General features: G+C 46.1%; 1 protein-coding gene across 1 annotated transcript in view; it reads right to left on the reverse strand.

Annotated features, from left to right (window-relative positions):
• Fam20a (family with sequence similarity 20, member A) overlaps positions 1-23,225 on the reverse strand; it is a 38,581-nt gene that overhangs the window by 11,849 nt on the left and 3,507 nt on the right. Inside the window, exons 2-3 of the mRNA XM_013036080.1 lie at positions 605-786; positions 120-170 (exon numbers count right to left, since the gene is read on the reverse strand). Of these exons, the coding sequence (XP_012891534.1) occupies positions 120-170; positions 605-786 (233 nt within the window). The remainder of the gene's footprint in view (positions 1-119; positions 171-604; positions 787-23,225) is intronic.

Consider the following 23,225-nt stretch of genomic DNA (forward strand, 5'->3'; position numbering starts at 1 on the left):
TCAAATGCCTCGTGTGTGTGTGTGTGTGTGTGTGTGTGTGTGTGTGTGTGTGTGTGTGTAGTGTTGGAGCCTCTGTCCCAGGGTGGGGGACTGGATGGAGGCAGAGTCCAGTCACTTACTCTGTGTGCAGTCACAAGCCCCCAGCAAGGCTTTCTCGTCCTGAGTGTAATCTGCAAAGGGAAAGGGCCGTGAGAACTTCCCATCATGCTCCTGGGAGAGCCAATCACTGAAGGGTCCACTAAGGGACAGTGCCAAGGCCCTAAATTCATGTCCCAGCACACACACACACACACACACACACACACACACACCATAATGCTCATAATGTCCGCACTGTGAGGCCATTGTGTAATGGAACATATGGCGTGGTTCAAAGGTAGCACTCAGAAAACACTAGCAATCACTTTTCTTAAGCGTGTAGACCTTTGAGGTGGGATTAAGTTTACAAGATTTCTTTCAAAAGAAAAACGACTTTTCTTATGACCCTGTCTATCCGGTGCTGGTAGCCATGTTTACTCTTCCCCCCACCCCACTCCTGGGCTGAGATGACCCAAGTTATCTCTGGTAGAAAGTCCCTGCGCCCTGCCTGAGCTCTGAACCTCACCGGCGCTGATGGTGGGGAAGTGCCTCATGTCATGCAGGAGCTTGCTGACCACGGGACTGGGCCGGGAGTACAGCCCATGGCGGGTGATCCCCAGGTGGAACTGGACCCAGCTGGCCTCGGGTCGGAGCTCTAGTGGGTCCAGGGAGGTGAGGTTCAGCTGCTCTCTGTACATCCGGTGTCGTCTGAAAGAACCGAGGGAGAGGGTTTGTTTGAAATGAAAGGAACAAGAATGCACAGACCGGGAAACAGACTTGTCTTGATACTTCATTCATTCATTCACCATATGGAACATCTGCTAATAACAGGCTTTGTGCTGTGCTCAGGACATCATAGAGGGAAAAGCCAGTGGTGCCACCATTTATAGTTGTTAAGAGTCCAATTTGGGAGGCAAGTAACATGTTTATAAGATAATTAAGCAATGCAGAGGAATCTGCCTCTAAATACCAATATGTTCCTGCTTCAGTGTGTGAGTTCTAGAAGCACCCAAGTGTTCATTCTATGATGATATGCTCATCTTAAGAGAACTATATAACACACAAACAGTGCTCTGAACAGCTATTCGTTTTTGTTATTTTAGAAAAGGGTAAGGCCATTACTCTCAGATGTGATGGTACTCAGGCTTGAACTCAGGGCCTGGGCATTCTTCCTTGGCATTGTCCTTTGGCCTTTTTTACTCAAGGCTAGAACTCTAAGATGGTTAATTGGAGATGAGTCTCATGGACTTTCCTGCCCAGGCTGGCTTTGAACCACGATCCTCAAATCTCAGCCTGCTGAGCAGCTTGGATTATGGGCCTGAGCCACCAATGTCTGGCTGAGTTTCGACCAATTCAAACAGATGCCCACAAGACACCTGCCTAATTTTTTTCCTACCTGTACATTGATTCCCTCTCTAAAGGAGAACAAATGCTACCAAGTATCAGCTCGCAGTAGGAATGTTCTGACATTATTTGTTCATTCATTCATTCATTCAGCAAGTATTTGTGGGCAGGTCCGCATTGACTAGAGCTAGAGTTGTGTACAAAATAGCCTTTTGTAAATCTCAGTGTCAAGGACTTCATTCTAAGTTTTCAAAAGCAACTAGAAATTTATATTTGTAATCAGAGTTTGTAACGTCCTTAAAAAGGTTGACTCAAATGACATTTTCCTGTTATCTGCGTGCTGGTGGCTTACACTTGTAATCTTACACCTGTAAGCTCTGCAGGAGGCTGAGAATTGGAGGATTAAGATTCGAGGCCAGTCTGGGAAGAACTGTTTGGCAGACTCCATCTCTGAAAGTAGCCAATAAAAGGCTGAGCTAGAGGTGTGGTTCAATTGGTAAAGCACCAACATAGTTTAAGCCCTGAGTTTAAACCCTACTGAAAACAAACACTACTACCAAAACAAAACAAGGCAGGGTATAGTTATACCCTGTGTGTGGATAAATAGCAACTTCATAGCCCGGTGTCCTCTTTGCCCTGTTAAAGAGTGAATATGAAAATTCTCCCATTCCCTATGGGACCTGAGGGAAAGGATCAAAACCAGGGACCAGACAAGGCAAAGAAATGATCTATTGTTTTAGGCTTCACTTTCTGGGCCTTCTTCCTGGCAAGGACCAGCCTTCAGCTTGGGATGCAGACAGGGAACAGAGCTGACCTAGCTACTAAAGGTCAACAGCAGAGACCTGAACCCAGCTACCCCCCCCTCCACCTCTGCAGAGGGGTGATTTGTACGCTGTGTATGATTATTTAAAGTGACCCATATTAAATACATTAGACTTAGTATTTAATGAAAATCAGGGGAAAAGGCAAATTGTTGACTAGGTCTGTAAGCTTCCAGTCAACTTTCCCTTTACTTAAAAAAAACATTTATTTTTGTTTAATAAGCAAAAACAAAATCAAAAGCAAAAAGTCTGGCCAGGCTGTATGTAGTTTCCCAGGGCTGCTTGGAAGCTAAAGCCCTGTGACTGCTGAACTCTCGCAGGACTTTGCTGAGAGGAGTGGAGGTCCTTAGCCAATCAGTTTCCCGGACCCAGAGTGGGCACAGAGTGGAGGAGGAGGAGACACAGCCATGCTGGATGAGCTGGCCCTCTTGCTTCTTCAAGCATTCACTTTTACTATTAGGTGGAAATACGACTCTGGGTGGCCATTCTGCATTTCTCAGAGCCAGGATTACAACCTTCCTGGGGTCAGAGTGCTTTCGTTGCATTCTCTTTACCTCCTTTTATTTATTTTTTGCTGTACAGGGGTTTGGACTTAAGGCCTTGTGTACACTAGGTAAACTCTCTATCACTTGAACCATGACTCTGGTCCTTTCTGCTTTAATATTTATTTTAGTTTTGGTCATGGGGCTTGAACTCTGGGCCTGGACGCCGTCCCTCAGCTCTTCAGCTCAAGGCGAGCACTCTACCACTTGAGCTACAGCGCCACCTCTGGTTTTCTGGTGGTTTATTGGAGATAAGAGTCTCACAGACTTGGGGCTGGGAAGGTGGCTCAGCGGTAGAGTGTATGCCTTGCAAGAGTCTCACAGACTTTCCTGCCCGGGCTGACTTGGAACTGCGATCCTCAGATCTCAACCTCCTGAGTAGCTAGGATTACAGGTGTGAGCCATCAGTGTCGGGTCTTAAGTGGGATCTTAAGCATGCACCCAGACTTTATTGATTAAGTTCTGACTAAGGTTGGTTTTCCTTGACTGGTTTCAAACTATAACCCCTTCCATTCTCTATCTCACAAGTGGCTAGGATTCCAAGCCAGAGCTATGTTGCCAGGTTCTGTTTGTTTTTTTTTTTTAATTTATTTTTAATTGGTTAAGGTAGAGCAACCAAGAGTAATTTATTTCTTACAGACATTTTGCTTGAGTGCTCCTTGTTTCTGGATTAGCAATCAGCAGAGGGAGACGCGGAAGTAGGCGTGGACAGGGAGCTTCAAAGCAGTCATGGTTGGAGATGGTTTTGCTATGTAGCCCAGGCTGGGCTTCCAACTCATGGTCTTCCTACTTCAGCCTCCCGAGTGCTGGGATTACAGGCATGCATCACAACCACATCCTTGAACCACGCAAAACCACTTCCTTTATCTCTTTTTATGAGAAAACACACGTGACATATGCCCTATCATCATGCCGTAGAGTTGTGCTTTTTCAATCCCTCAATCTTTTTCTGGGGAAGTTTCCAAGACTTCAGTTTCCAACAGCTGTCTTCACCTTCATACATCCTTCCAGAATCATCTCCAGTCCTCTCACCTCAAGAGCAAAACCTCTTCTTCCACTCTCCCAAATAAAGAATCAATGGTATAAAAGCAAAACATGGAACCTGTGATTGGCACTGATCACAGTGACATAGTTTGACCCCCTGTTGGAATGGGGTGGTGCTTAGCCAGTCAGAGAAGAACTAATTAGGAATGCAAACATAGAAGGGAGAGGGAAAGACCAGCTCTGTCTTTTAGCTGTGGGATGATATGGAGGATGGAAAATGGATTAGATTTTGTTTCTGTACAACAGAATCTCGTGGGCTGTGGACCTCCAACCACTGTACAGACGCACATTCTTGTCTATGGTTGGCAAATTTATCTTTAGTTTAGCAAGATCATGAGTTGGGAGGCCAGCTTGGGCTCCAACAGGATCTTACTATGTAGCCCCAAATACCTGGTCTCAAGCTTATAATCCTTCTGCCTCAGCCTCCTGACAAGTTGAATAATAGGCATGCACTATCACTCTTGGTTATATTCTTAAGAAGTAATTTAAGCCCTCCAAATCTCAATTTCCATATTATGGCAAATGAGTCTCTTTGAATCAAGCTCCTTGTTTCCCTTAGAGTTAAGTACAGTATGCCAAAAAAATAGGCATCCAATAATTGGGGTTACTTTAACCTGTGTGTGTGTGTGTATGTGTGTGTGTGTGTGTGTATGTGTGTGTGTGTGTGTGTGTGTGTGTGAGAGAGAGAGAGAGAGAGAGAGAGAGAGAGAGAATACCATGATGTCTGGAGCTTGAACTCAGGGCCTAGGTGCCATCCCTGAACTTTTTATGCTCTGCTCTACCACCTGAGCCACACCTTCACTTCCGGCTTTCTGGGGGTTAATTGGAAATTAGAGTTTCACAGACTTTCTTGTCTTGGCTAGCTTTGAACTGCGATCCTCAGAACTCAGCCTCCTAAGTAGCTAGACTCACAGGTATGAGCCACCAGCACCTGGCTTAATCATAATTTTTTTTTGGTCAGTCGTGGGGCTTGAACTCTGGGCTTGGGGACTGACTCTGCACTCTTCAGCTCAAGGTGAGTGCTCTACCACTTTGAGCCACAGCGCCACTTCCAGTTTTCTAGTGGTTTATTGGAGATAGGAGTCTCACGGACTTTCCTGCCCAGGCTGGCTTTGAATCCTCAGATCTCAGCCTCCTGAGTGGCTAGGATTACAGGTGTGAGCCACCAGTGCCTGGCTTAATCATAAGTTTTACTGTATATGAGGACTAGAAATCAGGAGGATAACAAGCATTCCCAAACGCAATTCTACTGAGTAACTAGCAACAACCCATTTTGCAAGCCAGAGCAAAATACCTTGGACTGTCCGATAGGAAGGTAAGAATAGCTAGGTTAGATGGCTGCAGTAAACTCTGCCATTTGCATGCCTTGGCAAGTCTTTGAGGTGGCCAATCATCCAGTCGACCTCAGAGTCCCACCCTAGCTTGTCCGTGGTCTATTGGTAAGCGTTAGCCAAGTTCAAAGCAAGAGAGGAAAAGCCCAGGCAGGTCTGGGCTTGGGACACAGGAGGGCGCCTCTGTTGGCATGGAGATGTGCAGGTGACACTCAGGTGGGCTACTGGAGAGCCTGGATTTCTCCTTCGTTTCCTAGGATACAAGGAGCTGAGGATGCCGACCCGTGCCCTGTTGCCTTTCTAGGGTTCTGAGGGCAGAGCCACTGGGTGTGGCGTTAACTTAGCCAGATGCTGGGATCGACCGCTGTGACTCAGAGGGAGGGTCTGGAAGGTTTCCAGATTCCTGGTCAGTCACTCACTGAGGTTCAGGGCTGAAAACCCCCCTCACACTGAATTTCCTCCAGGAGATGGCAGGGATTGGACTGGTACCCTTTCCCCTGCCTGGTTGTAGGGCACAGATGTCTTTAATGTTTTTACAGACCCCTGTGCATTTTGGGGTGGGGGGTGGTGTCACACCACTTGAAATAATTTCAGTACCAGACCAGGCATGTACTCTGAGAGCCGACACAGAGACAGGATCCGAAGGAGAAGTCGAGACTTCTGTGTTCTCTTTCAACCCTGGTTTGCAAAGGGCAGACATCTTTGGCTCCTTTGCCTTTCAATCCTGTAGCTTTATATCCACAACCTCTTTTCTTTCTTCCCTCCTTTCTTCCCTCCTTTCTTTCTTTCTTTCTTTCTTTCTTTCTTTCTTTCTTTCTTTCTTTCTTTCTTTCTTTCTTTCTTTCTGTCTTCCTTCCTTCCTTTCTTTCCTTCTTTCTTCCTTCCTTTCTCTTTCTTTCTTCCTTTCTTTCCTTCTTTCTTCCTTTCTTTCTTTCCTTCTTTCTTCCTTCCTTTCTTCTTCCTTTCTTTCTTTCTTGAAATTTAATTCCTCCCTTTTTCAGGTTCTTATCAACTTTACCATTTCACTCAGACCCTAATTAGAGGGACTCACAGACCTAAATCCAGAGGCTCCCAGATTAAGCAAGATGACTAGGGCAGGCAGGAGGGACACTCCGGAAGTTTGGGACAATGACTTCACATGAGCGGCCCCGTGTCTCTCCCTCTGCAGCAACTTTTGGAGACTAATTGCTGAGGCTGTGGGTGGATTGGACCCCCTGGAGAACAAAAGAATTCATCTTGGTCTATGGGGGTCCCCCGAGGCACATTAGGGAACTAGCAGGCCCGTTCTAACTAGGCCATGTTTCCCAGATTCTAGGCCTGAGCATCGAGCCATGAAGCAAAATGGTTCAGAGACATCGTTAGCTCTGCTCAAATGATCATGGAGAGTGCTGGGAGCCATGACCCTCTGGGAGAGTAGCAGTACACAGGGAGCCAGGGAGGTTCTGAGACGCTCTTCATTCAAGCCTCGTGCAGAGGGCATTTCCTTACATAGCGCAGGGCAGGGCTCCCCTGGGTCCCGTGTTACATGTATGATGTAGGTTCCAGAGCATGCCATGAGAGGAGAGGCTTCAAAGGCGGAGGCCTCACAGCCACCGTCTGTTTCTAGATCCCGCTCAGACTATTTCTTTTTATAGGACCATTGCCTTCCTGCTGTAGACCGATGGTTCTCAATAAAGGGTGATTTTTTTTTGGCTCATACGGGACATTTGGCAATATTTAGAGGCACTGGTGGTCCTCAGGCTTGGCGGAAGGAGTGCGCTGAGATTCTGTAAACATCCTACTATGCGAAGGACAAATGCACACAGTGGAAAGTATCCAGCTCCAAACGTCAGTAATAATAATAAAGTTAGAGATCTTGGGCCAGAGCCAAGGAAGCATGAGGAAATAAAGTATGCAATCCTCTGATGACAGCCTGGAAATTGCTATGATGGATTTTTGGAGCCTGCGCAATTTAATATTTTCCATAGACAGCATAAAAAACTTCCTCTGGGCCTCTTACAGTCTTACCGTCTCTTCTACACAGCAAAAATTAAAAATATAACGTAATTGTTGTAAAATAAAACAAATCTGAGTCAGCAGGTATCTTAGTTGTCAAGTGCAAACCAACCTAACAAGCATATTGATAAAATACTGGCACAGGTATTACTTGCAAAAGGTGAGCTATTGATCCATTTTGGGGTCCTAGTTTGGGTTCTTTTCATGCTGTCACTGGGCAATCATAAAATAAATGTGTTACACACATATTATTAGCAAGTGACACTGACGTTGGGTAGATATGAGTCTTTCTCTCCTCTATAATTTTCCTGAATATAGAAACTAGAAATATGCATTACTTTGAGTGGAGTCAAAATGAATAAAACAGATAAATAGATAAATTAATAAATGTAGGATGCTTAAAAATCCACACCCCAGCTGGGCGCTAGTGACTCACACCTGTAATCCTAGCTATTCAGTAGGCTAAGATCTGAGGATCAAGGTTCAAAGTCAGCATGGGCAGGAAAAAGCCAGGAGATTTTTATCTCCAACTAACTACCCTCAAAAAAAAAGCCAGAAGTGGAGGCATGGCTCAAGTGGTAGAGGCCTAGTCTTTTTTTTGGGGGGGGGGCGGGTCCGGTCATGGGGCCTGAACTCTGGGCCTGGGCGTTGTCCCTCAGCTCTTCAGCTCAAGGCTAGCACTCTACCACTTGAGCCACAGCGCCACCTCTGGCTTTTTTCTTTTTGCTTATGTGGGGCTGAGGAATCGAACCCAGGGCCTCAGGCATGCAAGGCAAGCGCTCTACCACAGAGCACCTTCCCAGCCCGAGGGCTAGTCTTAAGAGGAAACAGCTAAGGGACAGCATCCAGGCTTTGAGTTCAAGCCTGGACATACAGACATACACACAAATCTACATCCTATGGTCTCCAGTAAATACAGACTTACTTGTATATATTTGTTTTTTGAAAGTATTTGAACTTTGCCTTACTTCCCACAACATTGAAAAATGCATTTGATAGACAGAAGGGTTTGGATGTAGGAGCATTTGAATGAAGGGATTGCAGTGAAGATTATGCTAGGGGCAAATATTTTCATGGTTTGTAGACAAATTTCCTTGTGGCTCACCCAGAGTAAATTCTTCCAAGTCCTTGGCTTATGAGGGAATGCTAATTTGTATGGCTTATTTTTCCACCTGACTTACAAATAAAAATAATTGTGCCTTTTGGCCTACTTGCCTCCTCAGCATGAGTAGCCAACCACACAGTAGGATAATTTATTACGATATTAATACATTCCCCCCCTCCCCCCCTGGAATTTCCTCCACCCCTGTTCTAAGAAGGTAGCTATGTTTTCTTGTCTCAGATGGTATTGAAGATTTAGAGCCAGGTGGAGTTTAGGCAGGTAAGCAGGTTTTCTCTATTCCTTTTCTGGATTTCTTTTCTTTGAACATCTAGACTCATTGGAGCAGATGCTGGAGGGGAAGGGCGTGGGGGGCGGAGTTTGACAAAGACTAGGAAGTACTGAAGAAGTATAAAACTGGGGGACAACATGAAGATCCTCCCAATACTAGGAGAAGAAAGTTGAGGCTTGTGTCTGGCCTGTCTCCCAGACATGGCCCAAGACGATGGAGAATGTCTGGGGTAGGGCAAAGGAAGTGCACATTGGGCCCTCAAAATCCCAGCCTTAACTAGCAGTCATGTGCTTGAGCTTGAGAAAAGAAGCAACACTTCCACCACCTGCCCGAGACCAAGGGATGAAAAAGGGAGGATTCTCCTTGCTCCTCAAATACCAAGTTGTCCAGACCTTAAGGACATTCACCCTAAGGGAATCTGGGCAGAGGAACCCCATGGCGACTGAGATAGAATATCTAGCCAATCTACTAAGAAAGGGAATGCAGCGTCCCATTTGATTTGATTAAAACAACAACAACAACAAACTAAACCAGTATTACATTTTTCTGATGCTTGAGTTGTTTGATTAAAAAGTTGATCTGCACTCATTTAGTGCCTGTGTTAGTTAGGATAGGCTAGTTCTGCTATAGTAACAAACGAATCCTAAAATCATAGTGTCTTAAACCACAGCAGCTTAAGTCTCAATTATACTACATGTCTAATGGTAGACAGATAGTAGGGAGTCTCCAGAGTGACGAAGCCCGCTTGATGGATAAGACATCTTCACTATCTTCTGGGAAAGAAAAGAGGGCTCTGGAATATTCAGGATCAGTTCCTCAATGCTTTGGCAGACACGCTGTAGGTCATTTCAACTGACATCCCACTGGGCTAGAATCGGCGGCCTTGCCCCTGCTAGCTGCAAAGCACACAGACCTAGGTGGACTTTACTGAGCACGGACTAAAGCTTTCCTCATGGCCTGTTGGTATGGGTTGCAGGAAGACTGTATCTTATTTAATGCTATCAATAACTGGCATTTGTGTAGAACTCATTCCAAGTGTATTTCTTAAGTTGTTTTTCTTGTTCGTGTTTTGTATTATTCTGGTCCCTTCAGGCCTTACCAATTTGGGAAATCAAGGGCCACAAAGTGGAAAGAGCCCAAAGTGAAGCCTTGTCTGCTCTTTCACAGTGGCTTTAGAGAAAGTGATGTTTGTCAGGAACTCGATTCTGATGGATTTTTGTTTTAAAAGTCAAGGACTGTGACGGTGATGGCGGCTTCTCTGTTTACTGTTCAGAAAGCAAGATTTCAGTGAGTTTTTGCCGAGTGGGTTGGTTCCTCACCCCCACCCCCACACCCCCCATACACACTTGCTCCCTTCTGGCAAATACAGCGACTTCCTCTTCTCAGACATGGTTTCAGGCTGTGTGGCAGTAGACCCCTGGCTTTAATGCTGGACATCTCCATCCGGGCCTCACAGAGCTGTGGTCCTAGCTCAGCCAATGACTGAGACTTATCTGGAGGGTGAGGCGGGCCCACTGAGCTGCACTGAGATGAATGACAGGGTTCTGCATGGGAATTAGCACAGCCTGGCTGATCCCAGGGCCAGGAAACCACACAGCTTTCCGAACAAAGAAAGCCAGAAGGACCAGCGAGGTGGAATAAAGGAAATAGCTTCCTAACCGTCCAATGAGCACTTACTTTGTTCCAGGCACTGTGTTAAGTCTTCTGAAGCTTTAAGTCATTTAACCCCCATCGAAACTCCTTCTAAGGTCTCCATTATTATTGCTACCCCACATTTGCAAGGCTTGGGAATCAGGCACAGGCAGATGACTTGTGACACTTGCTAGTGTGATGAATCCTTTCTTGGCCTCTTCCAGCTTCTGGTGGCTGCCAGTGCTCCTTGGACTGGGGCTACTTTACTCCATTCTCTGCCTGTTTAGCTACTTCTTCTCTCTTCATCTGTTCTTCTTCTGTCTTTCCCTTAAAAAGATCTCTTGCCGTAGTATTTGGGGACCATGTGAATAATTCAGGATGAGCTCCTTTCAGTGTATATTAACCAAGCCAATTAAATGCTTCTTGGCTTAATTACAATGTCAAATAGTTATTCTTCTCTTCCTTGTCTTCTTCTTCCTCTTCCTCCTCCTCCTCCTCCTCTTCTTTGTTGGTCCTGGGACTTGAACTCAGGGCCTAGGCACTGTCCCTGAGCCTCTGTGCTCAAGGCTAGCACTCTACCACTTGAGCCACAGCTCCACTTCCTGCTTTTTCTGAGTAGTTTACTGGAGATAAGAATCTCACAGACCTTCCTGCCCAGGCTGGCTTTGAACTCTAATCTTTAGATCTCAGTCTCCCGAGTAGCTAGGCTTACAGGTGTGAGCTATCAGAGCCTGGCAAAGTCTTCTTTCTTTCTTTCTTTTTTTTTGTCTGGTCGTGGGGCCTGAACTCTGGGTCTGGGCGCTGTCCCTCAGCTCTTCAGCTCAAGGCTAGTGCTCTACCACTTGAGCCACAGCGCCACTTCCAGCTTTTTTCTTCTTGCTTATGTGGTGCTGAGGAATTGAACCTAGGGCTTCATGCATGCAAGGCAAGCGCTCTACCACTGAGCCACCTTCCCAGCCCCCAAAGTCTTCTTTCTTAAGTAAGATAATATTCACAGAGTCTGGGGATTAAGACATGAAAAACATTTTTCGTTTTTTTGGTAGGGGGAATCACCATTCAATCCAATATAATGGTTAAAGAGTTTATGGTCCTGTGAGCTTATTGCCCAACAAATCAGTAAACAATAGGGCACTAAAAGCACGTGAGGAGCTGTAATAAAATCAGAGCCGGAGCTGAGTCCTAGTGGGTCACACCTGCAATCCCAGCTACTCAGGAGGCTAAATTCTGAGGATTGTGGTTCAAAGCTAGCTTGAGCAGAAAAGTCTGTGAGACTCTTCATTTCCAACCAACCAGGAAAAACTGAAGTAGAGCTGTGGCTCAACTGGCAGAGCACTAGCCTTGAGCAAAAATGCCAAGCAAGATCATGGGGACTCAAGTTCAAACCTTAGTACTAACACACAAACACAGAGACACAGACACAGACACACAATCAAAGCAGAGCTTAGAGGAAGAAAGTACTTGAGAACCTTCTCTCCCTCTTTGAAAGGAAGACCTGAGAGAGAAAGACGAGCCAATTGATCATTTCTAGTGGGTCCCAAACTCTTGGCCTCCTCTGCTTGGTAATTTATGCCTTCATGAGTGAATAATGCTTCCAGAGGAGTGAGGCAGAGCCCCCTGCCTGGGGTGGGGGGAGGAAGATGCACTTGGTTTTATGCATGCAGATAAAAACAGCCTTAATATCACCAACTACCAGTGGCGTTCACAGACCCTGGGTCCTGTCATTGCCAAACCCAAGGGATACAGATCACTTGCTATAAATCTGAGCTTATCATTTCTGGCTGGCTTCTCTCACCTTTTAATGAGTTTGCAGCTGATAACTGAAAGGAATGTCACCTCCTTTGGTGACCTGGGGTGTTCCTTTTGTAATGAGTTTAAAGTGTGGATGTGTGTGTTTGTGAGTGCTGATACTGGGACTTGAACTCAGGGCCTGGGTGGCTGTCGCTTAGCCTTTTCTGCTCAAAGCTGCTATTCTACCATTTGAACCACACCTCTGCTTCTGGCTTTTGGAGGATTATCTGGAGATGAGTGTCAGACTTTTCTGGCTAGGCTGGCTTTGTACCTTGATCCTCAGATCTCAGCCTCCTGAGTAGCTGGGCTTGTAGGCAGAGACCATAGGAACCTAGCAATGATTTTTACTGGGCTCTAATGTATTTGAATAGTTTTCTGGCCTTAAATTTTACAGCCACATTCCCTGGAATAGTGAATGACTCATGCTCCATGGGCTCCTCACAGTACATCCAAAAACATTAAAAAGTGAGCAGAATCTAGGTTGCCCTTTGACTCCCTCCTCCTCCCCTCCTCCATGCAGAGGTCAGCACTTGGATCCACTTGACTATCCTGTTGAACTTCACGACCTACATAAAGTTCCATCTGTTCTTATCTCCAGGTTCAGCTAATTACCAAGTCCCCTTCTCTGCCCTGAGTGACAACCTTGACACAGCTGTAGTCTAGCTACTGCTAGGACTTTGATCCTGTCACTCAGGCATGAATCAGAAGCACCTGTTAAAAATGGAAGGGTCATGAGGGGTGGCCCAAAGGATGCTTCTGCTGCCCAGGGCTACAGAATCCTCCCACTTTGCATTTCTCTCTTAGACAAGCCAGCCCAGCCAGGTTGTGTGGAGCTTGCTTGGACATGGTTTTAGGAATAGCTCTGGTGCACAGGGTCATGGGCTTCTGCTGAGCAATGCAATCAGAACCAAGGCTGGGAAACTCCCTGGAGGATGTGGTGGAGGGCAGTCTTTAAACCACACTGTGGTGGTTCTAGGGGTTTGGGGGAAGACATTCTTTTGCTGAGTCACTACCCAAAATGATTGCAAGCTTCCTGCCCTTCTGGCTGTGTTTTGCCCTGTAGATACAGCTGGCAGTTCGCCCTGGGCAGAGCTGACTCTGACAGATGGCTTATTTTTTTTTTTTTCTCAAGAAGTTCCTGAGACTTGACCTCCTTGGTCTTGTGCATCCTTATTTTCTCACCCTTTTTTTCTTGTGCTTGAACTCAGGATCTGGATGCATCCGTTGCTCAAGGCTAGTGCTCTACCCTTTGAGCCATGGTTCCACTTTTGACATTCTGGTAGTTAATTCCAAGAATCTCACGGACTTTCCTGCCTGGGTTGGCTTTGAACTATGATCCTCAGATCTCAGCCTCCTGAATAGCCAGGATGACAGGCATTGAGCCACCAGGCCTGGCTGTGACCCACTTTTATCTATCATTTTACATTTATTTGATATCGTAACATCTCAATAATTATTTTATGAGCTGTCTAAAAGATTATCTTTTTTGATTCTCTTTTATCCAAAGGATTAAAAAATATTGAAACAGCAAACATCCTATCCCTTATACTCCTGGTAGAATGTGAATATTGTGGTCTGAGTAGATATCTTCTCTATGGTAAGTCCCTTGACCTTATCTCTAGACCCTGTTCAAAGGTCCTCAGTTGGAAAGAAAGTCTTTGAAGATGCAACTGAGTTATGCATCTAAACCTGAGATCATCTCGGATTATCCAGGTGGTGCTAAATCCAGTGACAAATGTCTTTATAGGACAGAGATGTAGAGAGAAGAAGAGACCCAGACACACAGGGGACCGAAGAGGAGGATAATGCACCCATGGGAATAGAGCTGGGAATGGTTTATCACAGAGGAAGGAAAGCCATCCACCATGTCATCAGCCACTAGGAGCTGGGTGAGCCAACACCAGATTCTCCCCAGAGCCTGTGACGTGGGCCGGCTTGCTAGCCCGAGGGCCATTGGCCTCCAGAACCCTGAAATGATAAATGCCAAACCACTACTAATGGCTTTTAGAGATGGGGAATGTCTGTCCCTCCAGCCCTCTAAGGCCCGCAAAATCACATGATACATGATGGCCCAGACACATTTGTTTTTTGGCAGCCGCCTAAAGCCCGTTTGTCTGCACTGGTAATTCTGTATGGCCTTTGAAAACGATGTTATTAATCTCCAAATTGGCCTCTGACACAAAAGGGTTTCCCACTCTCGCACTCCTAAGATCATCTGTTGTAGTGACTGAATCCCCTTTCCAGAACTTTCTCAGGAAATTCTCAAGAGATTACTTGGCTTAAAGACTGGAAAGATCTCTTAGCCATGTGTCATCTCAGGCATTCCGCAGTGGCTGTGCAGTTCAGGAAGGGTTCTCTGTCCAGGACTTTGGGCTAGGAAGGCTGAAATATGCATGGTAGAAAATTCATTACATAGTATGTGTGTATGCATATTATATATATGCATAATTTCTGGTACTGGGATTTGAACTCAGGGCTTCTTACTTGCTCAGCTTGTTTGCTTGGCTGCCATTGTACTACTTGACTTATGTCTCCAGCCAGTTTTTTTGCGGGAGTCTCATAGACTTTTCTGCCCTGGCTGGCTTTGAATCTCAGTCCTCCAGATCACAACCTCCTGAGTAGCTAAGATTATAAAGGTGGAATCCACTGATGCCTGGCTACCTTTGCATTTTCTCATAGTAAATTGTATTGGGAGAGCCATTCTCTGTTTCTCACCATTACGGCTTAATAATCGAGTGATGATAATTACAGTGAACCCGGAGCCCAATTTTTTCCTGTGTTACTCTGGTGCCATGGAATTATGCTGAGGTCATTTTACATCCATTGCTGCGGGGGGGGGGGCGGTCAAGGGGTGGGGGGAAGGCTGGTTCTCTGAGAGGTTCTCAGCCCTGCAGGGGCCTGCTGGAGGGATAGCAGCTATGATTTTTACTGGAAGTTTCCACCAGGGGTACTCCACAGTGTCTGCTGAATCCCAGCTGGCCTGGGGCACTGAGGGACGCTTGCTTTGTTCTCAAATATGAATTGTCCAGAGGACATTTAAGGACAACTGACATACCTTCCTAGGTACACAGACCAAACCTTTCAGTGGTGAACCAATGAGAGGCTATTTAAAAAGAACTTCAGGCCAGGCACCGGTGGCTCACGCCTGTAATCCTAGCTACTCAGGAGGCTGAGATCTGGGGATCACAGTTCAAAGCCAGCCTGGGTAGGAATATCCGTGAGACTCTTATCTCCAACGAAACCCTAGAAAACCAGAAGTGGTGCTGTGGCTCAAGTGGTAGAGCGCTCACCTTGAGCTGCAGAGTGTAGGGACAGCACCCGGGCCCAGAGTTCAAGGCCCATGACCCACCAAAAAAACCCCAAAACACCCCCCCAAAAAAACCCCAAAACAAAAAACAAAACAAACACAAAACAAAATCCCAAGAAGCAGAAATTTCTCTACATAGCATTAATACTAACAATTATTACAGGGTGAGCCTCTCTAATTAAAAAAAAAAAAATCTGAAATCCAAAATGCTCCAGAATCCAAAACATTTTAAGTATTGATCTGACACCACTTCCACATGGGACATCATGTGGAAGAACATAGTTAAAATGCAGGCACATAAAAAAAATAATACTGTAGGTACAGGATACATCTGAAATGGAAATATATTTTGTGTTTAGGCTTGGTTCCCCAGTCTAAAATAAGATTTCTATGGGAAATCTCATTATGTACATGCAAATTTCTTAAATCTTAAAAAAAAATCTGAAATCTCAAAACATTTCTAATCACAAGCATTTTGAATAAAGGTTATTCAACATGAATCACAAATGTCACATAGAGAAATGGGCAGGTCAGGGTCTTTGGGATATACTTATAAAATATAAGCCCTTATAAACTTGCTAAGAACAAACAATTCTGTTAATATAGAAGGATGGTGCAGTTGTTTACTTGACCCACTGAACCACACATCTGGTAAGCTTTGGAGGTTGATCAAGGTTATCAGAGAAATGCATAGAGCCAGTTTTCAGCGTTTGAGCTCCAAAATGGGGCTCTAGAAACTTAGGATGTATAGCAAATGGATTAAAAAGAGAATCAAGCTGGGCGTCAGTGATTCACGCCTGTAATCCTAGATACTTCCTGAGTAGCTAGGATTTGAGCTGGCTCAAAGCCAGTCTGAGCAGGAAAGTCCCTGAGACTCTTACCTCCAATTAACCACCAATAAGCCAGAAATGATGCTCAAAGTGGTAGAGTGCTAGCCTTGGGCACAAAAGGTCAGGGCCCTGAATTCAAGCCCCAGGATGGGTACAAAGAAGGGTGTGTGGGTGGGTGGGTGGAATCAGTGGAGAGACTTTGCTGTGAGGCCTGTGACAACAGGTTGTCATTCATGCCTGAGAACTTCTGCTAAAGCCACAGCCCTCATCTGGAGACAGGGAGGTTGAAAAGGCTGGAAGAAGAAGGTCCAGAGGCGTCTCTGGTCCTTGGGCTTCTGGGATGGGAGTCAGGGGACGAGGTGAGATAGGCGATTGAATTGGAGAGGGGCCGGTGGGGGATGGGAGAGAGAAAGAGAGAAAGAGGGGAATGCAAAGAATGGTAAGGGGCATTTCTGTTGTGGCAGGTCAGCCCTCTGCCCTCAGCGAGTTTGGTTACCTGAATCTCTACATTTCCTGTCCTGCTTAAGCTTGTTTGAGTTGGTGGTTCTGTCTTGCAAAACCAGAGAATCTTGATGAATACAGGGAATACTTTGCAAGTATAATGAACTATTTCCTAAGAAAGTGAACACATGCACAGAATGCAAATTTTACATAACTTAAGGGAAATGCGGATTTCACCCAAACTCAGTGGGATCCAGTTAAAATTCCTGCAAAGAGAATAGGAGACAGGCTCTAACAAAGGAGTCTGTCCGGGGTGCTCAGGATGTAGAAGGAAGTGGTGTTGGCTATGCATAATACTCAATTTTGGATATAAAAAAAAGATGGTGATCTGAGTCGTGAGAACAGGTCAGTGGGTGACTAAAGGGAAATGAATCAACAGGATCACAATTCTCTTTCTTGGATGAAGCCAAGACCCTATAGGTCACATGACTTAATCAGGAACAATGATCTATCCCTCTTTATAGATTTTATTTTGGATCGTATCATCAAAACTATTTACTTAGCGTGGTGCCAGCAAGCTCACATCTGTAATCCTGGCTACTCCCAGTAGGTTGAGTTCTGAGGATTACGGTTCAAAGTCAGGTGGGGCAGGAAAGGCTGTGAGACTCTTAACTTCAGCTAACCCATCAAAATGCCAGAAGTGGAGCTGTGGCTCAAGTGATAGAGTGCCAGTCTTGAGCAGAAAAAGCTAAGAGACAGCACCCGGGCCCAGAACTCAAGCCCCAGTACCAGCATAGGTGCACAAATTATCACCCAGGTTTTGACAACGCTGAAGGCAGATTTGCTCTCTGAGAGCTGTGTTTGGCTTTCTGGGGTTACCAGCTCTGCTCTTCTGGTTGGATGTCTTGTCATTTTCAGTCCATCAACTTCTGCCAAGTTTTAAAATCCCATCTCTTGGGCTGGGAAGGTAGATCAGTGGACAGAATGCTTGTGTAGTATGAGTTGGAGCCCTGGGTTCGATACCTACCACTGTCAAAAAAACAATATCCCAGGCCACTGCTGCTTTTTTTTTTTTTTTTTAACTATCCACTTTTCAGTGACAAGTCTCTGTGCACATAACGAGTTTCTCCCTGGCTTTCCCCATTTTACTGAATTTTATTGCAGGCACTTGGCTCCTTAGCAACTGTAGTCCTTTACTACGCTGCTTCCTGTGGCTTCCCAAATTTATTATCTAATTTATTAACAGTGAATCCAATAAAAGAGGCCCTTTTCTGGGACTTCACTTTGCTTCGCGCTCAAGCCAAATTCTCCTGGCTGCTCCTAGGGCTTGGCCTCCTAAGTCAGACTCCAGGGATGGAAAATTCTGGATGCTGGCATCTCGGAAGCACGCAGACTTAGTTGGGTCTTCACCACAGACCATTCTGCCAAGTGACAGGGCACAGGAAGAGCTGCGCCTTCCCCCCCCCCCCCCCCCCCCCCGCCCACCATACTGTGGTTTTCATTAGGTACGTAGATGAGGGCCCGCCTATAATAACAGGTAGTAATTTATGCCTGGTAACTTCTGCTCTGCTCAAACCGCAGCTGTTCCCAGTGGTATCCCCACTGGGCTTTCAGCTCTACACATGCCTACTTCAGCAGAATCTGCGGTTCCCATCAGCCTCCAGCTTAATGAATAATCAAGAGCAAAGTACAGGTCGGCACCTGCCAAGAGGCAGGGCGGGCATTGCTCTGGCTCAGCCAAGGACTTTTGTGTTTCCTATTTTTTCTTTCTTTTTATTTGGTCAGTCGTGGGGCTTGAACTCTGGGCTTGGGCGCTGTCCTTGTGCTCTTCAGCTCAAGGTGAGCGCTCAACCGCTTGAGCCACTGTTTCACTTCTGGTTTTTCTAGTGGTTTATTGGAGATAAGAGTCTCCTGCCTGGGCTGCCTTTGAACCACGATCCTCAGCTCTCAGCCTCCTGAGTAGCTAGGATTACAGGTGTGAACCACCAGTGCCCGGCTCCATTTTTTCTTTGGCGTAAGACTCCTTGGTTGCTCCTCTGTTGAAAGATAGGGAACAGAAGAAATTCTCTCGTCTTGGCAAAGGACATGTTCTCGGCTTCTTGTCCTCATGTCTGAACCTGATTTTATCTAGGCTGCTGCAACTGGTAGACATCCCAGATAACCCAAGGCCAAATTTCAGATTGCCTTCCCAGGGACAATTTTGCTTTAGATGTTGTTTCCTCCCTACCCCCATTTGATGGTAGTAGGGTTTGAGCTCTGGGCTTCATACATGCTAAGCAGGTGCTCTGCCACTTGAGCCATATCCCCAGACCTTATTGCTTTTGCTATTCTTAACACAGGGTCTTGTGGGTTTTTTTTTGTTGTTGTTGCTCCAACCTGCTAGGATCATGATTCTCCTATTTAAAACAATTTCCAGAATATTGGTCCAGATTGGGAGGAGGGGGCGGGTCTCAAAGTTTCGCTCAGGCTGCTCTTGAACCCTCATCATTGAGAACTCTGCTTTGTCAGAGCTTGGGATGACAGGCGTGAGTCAGGGCTCATTCCTGCCAGCACCCCGTCCTCATTGCTCTATATGCTTATACGGAGGAGTAATCAAGTTACAGGTGGGGCTGTTTCATAGTTGGCATTGCACTTGCTCAAGGCCTTTTTCCTAGGAGATAATGGGCCGCTAAGAGTCCCGAAATCCTGATATCACCTGTTGCCAATTATGGTTCCACAGATATTTTCTCTGAATCTACCTCATGGCAAACCATAAAACAGATGTATGAGGGTGACCATGTATAAGTTGGGGGCTTTTCATGCCAAGAACTAAGGGCTATTTATGCTCACTCAAAGCTCCATGAAACTAGAGCTGGGCCCAATCATTAAAACCAAACCAAACAAACCCCACCAACATGGCACAGATAGAGGGGATGTAGAAAGCAAGAAGGGAACAGAGTGGGTGGCAGATGTCAGAGAAGACTTTCCAGAAGACAGGCTGGGACACATCCACACATCAAAGGACACAGGGTGGTGGAGCTGGTGGTTAAGAACACGGGAGTGTGGAGCCAGACCCTCTGGGTGCAAAGCCAACTGTGGTTCACTAGCTGGCTGCCTTGGCGACCTCATCCTGTTTCTTCTGTGCAGCAGAGTAAGCAGTGTACTGTATTCACTTTCTATTGCTGTGTAACAAATGACCACAGACTTCATGCCTCAAAACCCAACACTCATTTCTAAGCCCCCAGCTTTGCAGATCAGAAGCCCAGCTCTGAGTTACTGTGCTCTGGGCACAGCATCTCAGAAGGCTGCAGTTAAAGTCCTGGCTGAGCTGAAGTGTTTTCTGGAGGCTTTGGGGAAAAACAATCTGCTTTCCAGCTCATTCTTGTTGGCAGCAGAGTTCATTTCCTTGTGCTTGCAGGACCTTTTTCCCCATTTCCTTGCTGACTGTTAGCAGCAGGTCACTCATATCCCTTGTCACATGATTCCCTCGTTCTTGAAGACAATAATGGCTCATCAAATCCTTGTATTTTTTTCTCTTGCTATATATTTTTTCTTTTTGTGTTGTTAGAGTTCATCCAGGGCCTTGTGCATGCTAGGAAAAAGTTCTACCATTGGCCTACATCCCTGGCACTTTGGGTTTTGAGACAAGGTAGCTCAAGCTGGGTATGTAGCCCAATCTGATCTGCAGCTTTGCAATCTTCCTGCTTCAGCCTCACAAATACTGGGATTATGGATGTGGACTGCCAGGCCCCGCATGAAATCTTTATCTTACATTGAATTTCTGATTTCATCTTCTTCTATCAACTCAAAGGGATTTCTTTTTGCTTTAAAGGTATATGTGATTAGGTCAGACCCATCAGGCAATTTCCCTGTCCCAGGGGTAACTCCACTGTGATTTAAATTATGCCTATAAAATCCCTTCATAACAAGACTCATAGTGGCACTGAAGTAAATTACAAGGAGACAGAGAGAGAGAGAGAGAGAGAGAGAGAGAGAGAGAACACATTATAGAAATCTGGAGAGGCCATCTTGGGATTCTGCCTCTCTCATGTTCCTGTACCTGAGGGGCCGTGAGAACTAACCACACATGTACATGGTGTACCTGGCACACAGCAAGCAGGGTTTCAGGCAGGGAAAGTTAGCCAATTGGGTTCCTCGGATCAATAACTTGGGTTGGGGTGAAAGGAGGTTTTCAGAGGCTGAAACAATGGGGTCAGCTCCCCTTGCTTCCTGGATGGTTTTGGAAACAGGACGTGGCACCCTTCTTGGATGAACAGGGTTACTCCTTTATGACTTTGATCTTGGCTGTGGCAAGCGTAGTGAGGACCTGGCCTTGGAGGAGGAGGAGGAGGAGGAGGAGGAGGAGGAGGAGGAGGAGAAGGCGGCGGTGGGTGGCGGCAGCGGCGGTGGCTGGAAATGGCTTTTGGGACTAGTCCACTCAGGAGCCATCTGCTTCAGAGCTATTTGATTCTGAGAAACAGTGCAGAGCTTTCCTCGGTTCCAAGCCCAAGGACTTCAGAATCCACTAAAACAATCGCTTTGCCCAAACCAGCCATGCCAGGCTCTCATCAGGAGGGAAGGGGATGGATTTCCACTCCCTCCCCCTACTAACCACACAAAGGCCACGGCATAGGAACGTTTTTGAATCATAGAAGGGCATTTCCTCTTTTAGCCTGGCAGCACTGGCAGGAGAATAAGTGCCAGGGAAGGACCTGTTGACTCTGGGAGGAAGGTTCATGCCCCCTTCCCCCCTCCCAAAGGGTAAGAGCCCCAACTTCTGTCCAAGGAGATTGTATTCTTCATCTGAGGCTGCCATAGAATGGGATGAGGAGAGCTTATCTTAAAAAAAAAAAACCCTCAGCAAGATGCTTCTTATTTCCAGCTAAAGACTTTCTCATTTCTTCTTTGCTTTTTTATTCCCTCTCCCTCGCGCTAACTGCCTTGATTTCTTGGATCTTCTCAAAGCTACCCCTAGATCAATGTCAGCCAATTTCCTTCTCTTGAACAACTGTCATTTTTGAAAGGCTTCCCAGTCTCTGTGCTGTGATTTTTATTTTTTTCAAAGAGAGACTCAGGGCCAGGCAGTTCTTTTCTGTGACAGCAAGAAAGGAGAAGAGAAGGCAGGAGATTCTGTGTGATAGGACACACACACACACACACACACACACACACACACACACACACACGCACACGCACACACACACGCGCGCAATCTCTGAGAAATACTGAATGTGAAATTGCAGGCTGATACAACTTCCTGATATCTCAGAGACAGATGTCAAGAGAGAAAAGCAGAGAGTGCAGATTTCATCTTTTCCGTCCTCAGAGCTGGAGTTGCTACATGACCTTAATTGACCTTGAGTATGAGGACCAGAGAGTCACAGAAAAACTGACCAAGATATGTGGGCAAAAGTCCCAGCCAGGCTCGCCAGTTTTGATTTGTCCAAGGACAGATGTTTTCTGGCTCAGACAGCTGTGGGGGTTAGGGAGAAGCGGCGAGTTGAGTTGCTAACAATGCTAGGATAACAACCTGTACTGTTACCTCTGCTCCTGGTAAGCTCAGCCACCATCCTTGCTGACTAAGGACCAGAACTAAGAGCAGCTCAGCAAATCCTGTTCCCACCTTCCCTTTTTTTTTTTTTTTTAATGGTACTGAGGCTTGCTAGGCAAATGCTTTGCTGCTGAGCCACACCTCCAGACCTGCTTTTTGCTGGTTATAGAGTCTCACGTTCTGCCCTGACACAATAATCTGGACAGTAATCCACCTATTTTAGTCTTCTTATTTTGGCCAGGAAGACAAGCATGGCACAGTGTCTCCAACTTCCCTTTGTTGAGATGGAGGCTCATGGACTTTTCTGCCTAGGCTAGCTTAGAATTATGATCCTCCCAATCTCCTGTCTGCAGGATAGCAAATGTGTGCAAACGTGCCTGGCTCTAGGTTCAGAAGGAGTCTCGTGAACTTTTCTACCCAGGCTGGCCTTGAACTGGGATCCTTCCATTCTCTTCCTCCCACGTAAGTCAGATCACAGGCATGAGCCACCATCACCTGGCTCTAGGTTGTTACTTTATATCCTGGAATAGAGAGGGTGACAGCTCCCTGCTCCCTGTCCCTCCTCTACTTGTTCTATATTCTAGACAGGTGCCCGAGATGTCATCAAACCTGATGGAGCCTGACGTGGGCTTGCTCGCTGTGATCAGCGGCTGCTGGCCTGACAGGAGCACTTTCCCTGATTACATTTTAAACTTGAACTGTGCCACACATGAGTTACATTTCCAGGCGGTCAAGGGGAGGGCAAGAAGACCAGCCAGTTCTAAGGAGGTTAGCTAAAAGTTTCAGGGTCAGAGATTACGTGGATGGTTCACGCTCCCCACAGCCAGTCTTCTGCCTTTCAGCTAACTAAATATTGACATGCAATTAACAAATATTGATTGAGAACCCAAACATTCCAAACACCAGGCCAGCGCCATCTCCCACTGGGTGAAATCAGAACAGAAGGTTCCAGAGCCTCATGGACAAGCCATTTCCTAGCTCCTGTTGGTAAAAGAGCTGGAGTTGTTCTTTCTGACTTAATACCATATCTTCTTAGCATGAGGGCTTAAAAAAAAGTAAGGAAACCACTCAGATTAATAATGGTCTCTTCTGGGCAAGTGCTGAAGAACGCTGATGGGGCTGATTTTTATTTGCACCTCTCCTGGAGAGCA

This window comes from Dipodomys ordii, unplaced genomic scaffold (genome assembly GCF_000151885.1).
Source record: "Dipodomys ordii isolate 6190 unplaced genomic scaffold, Dord_2.0 Scaffold7, whole genome shotgun sequence".
Classification (NCBI taxonomy): Eukaryota; Metazoa; Chordata; class Mammalia; order Rodentia; family Heteromyidae; genus Dipodomys; species Dipodomys ordii.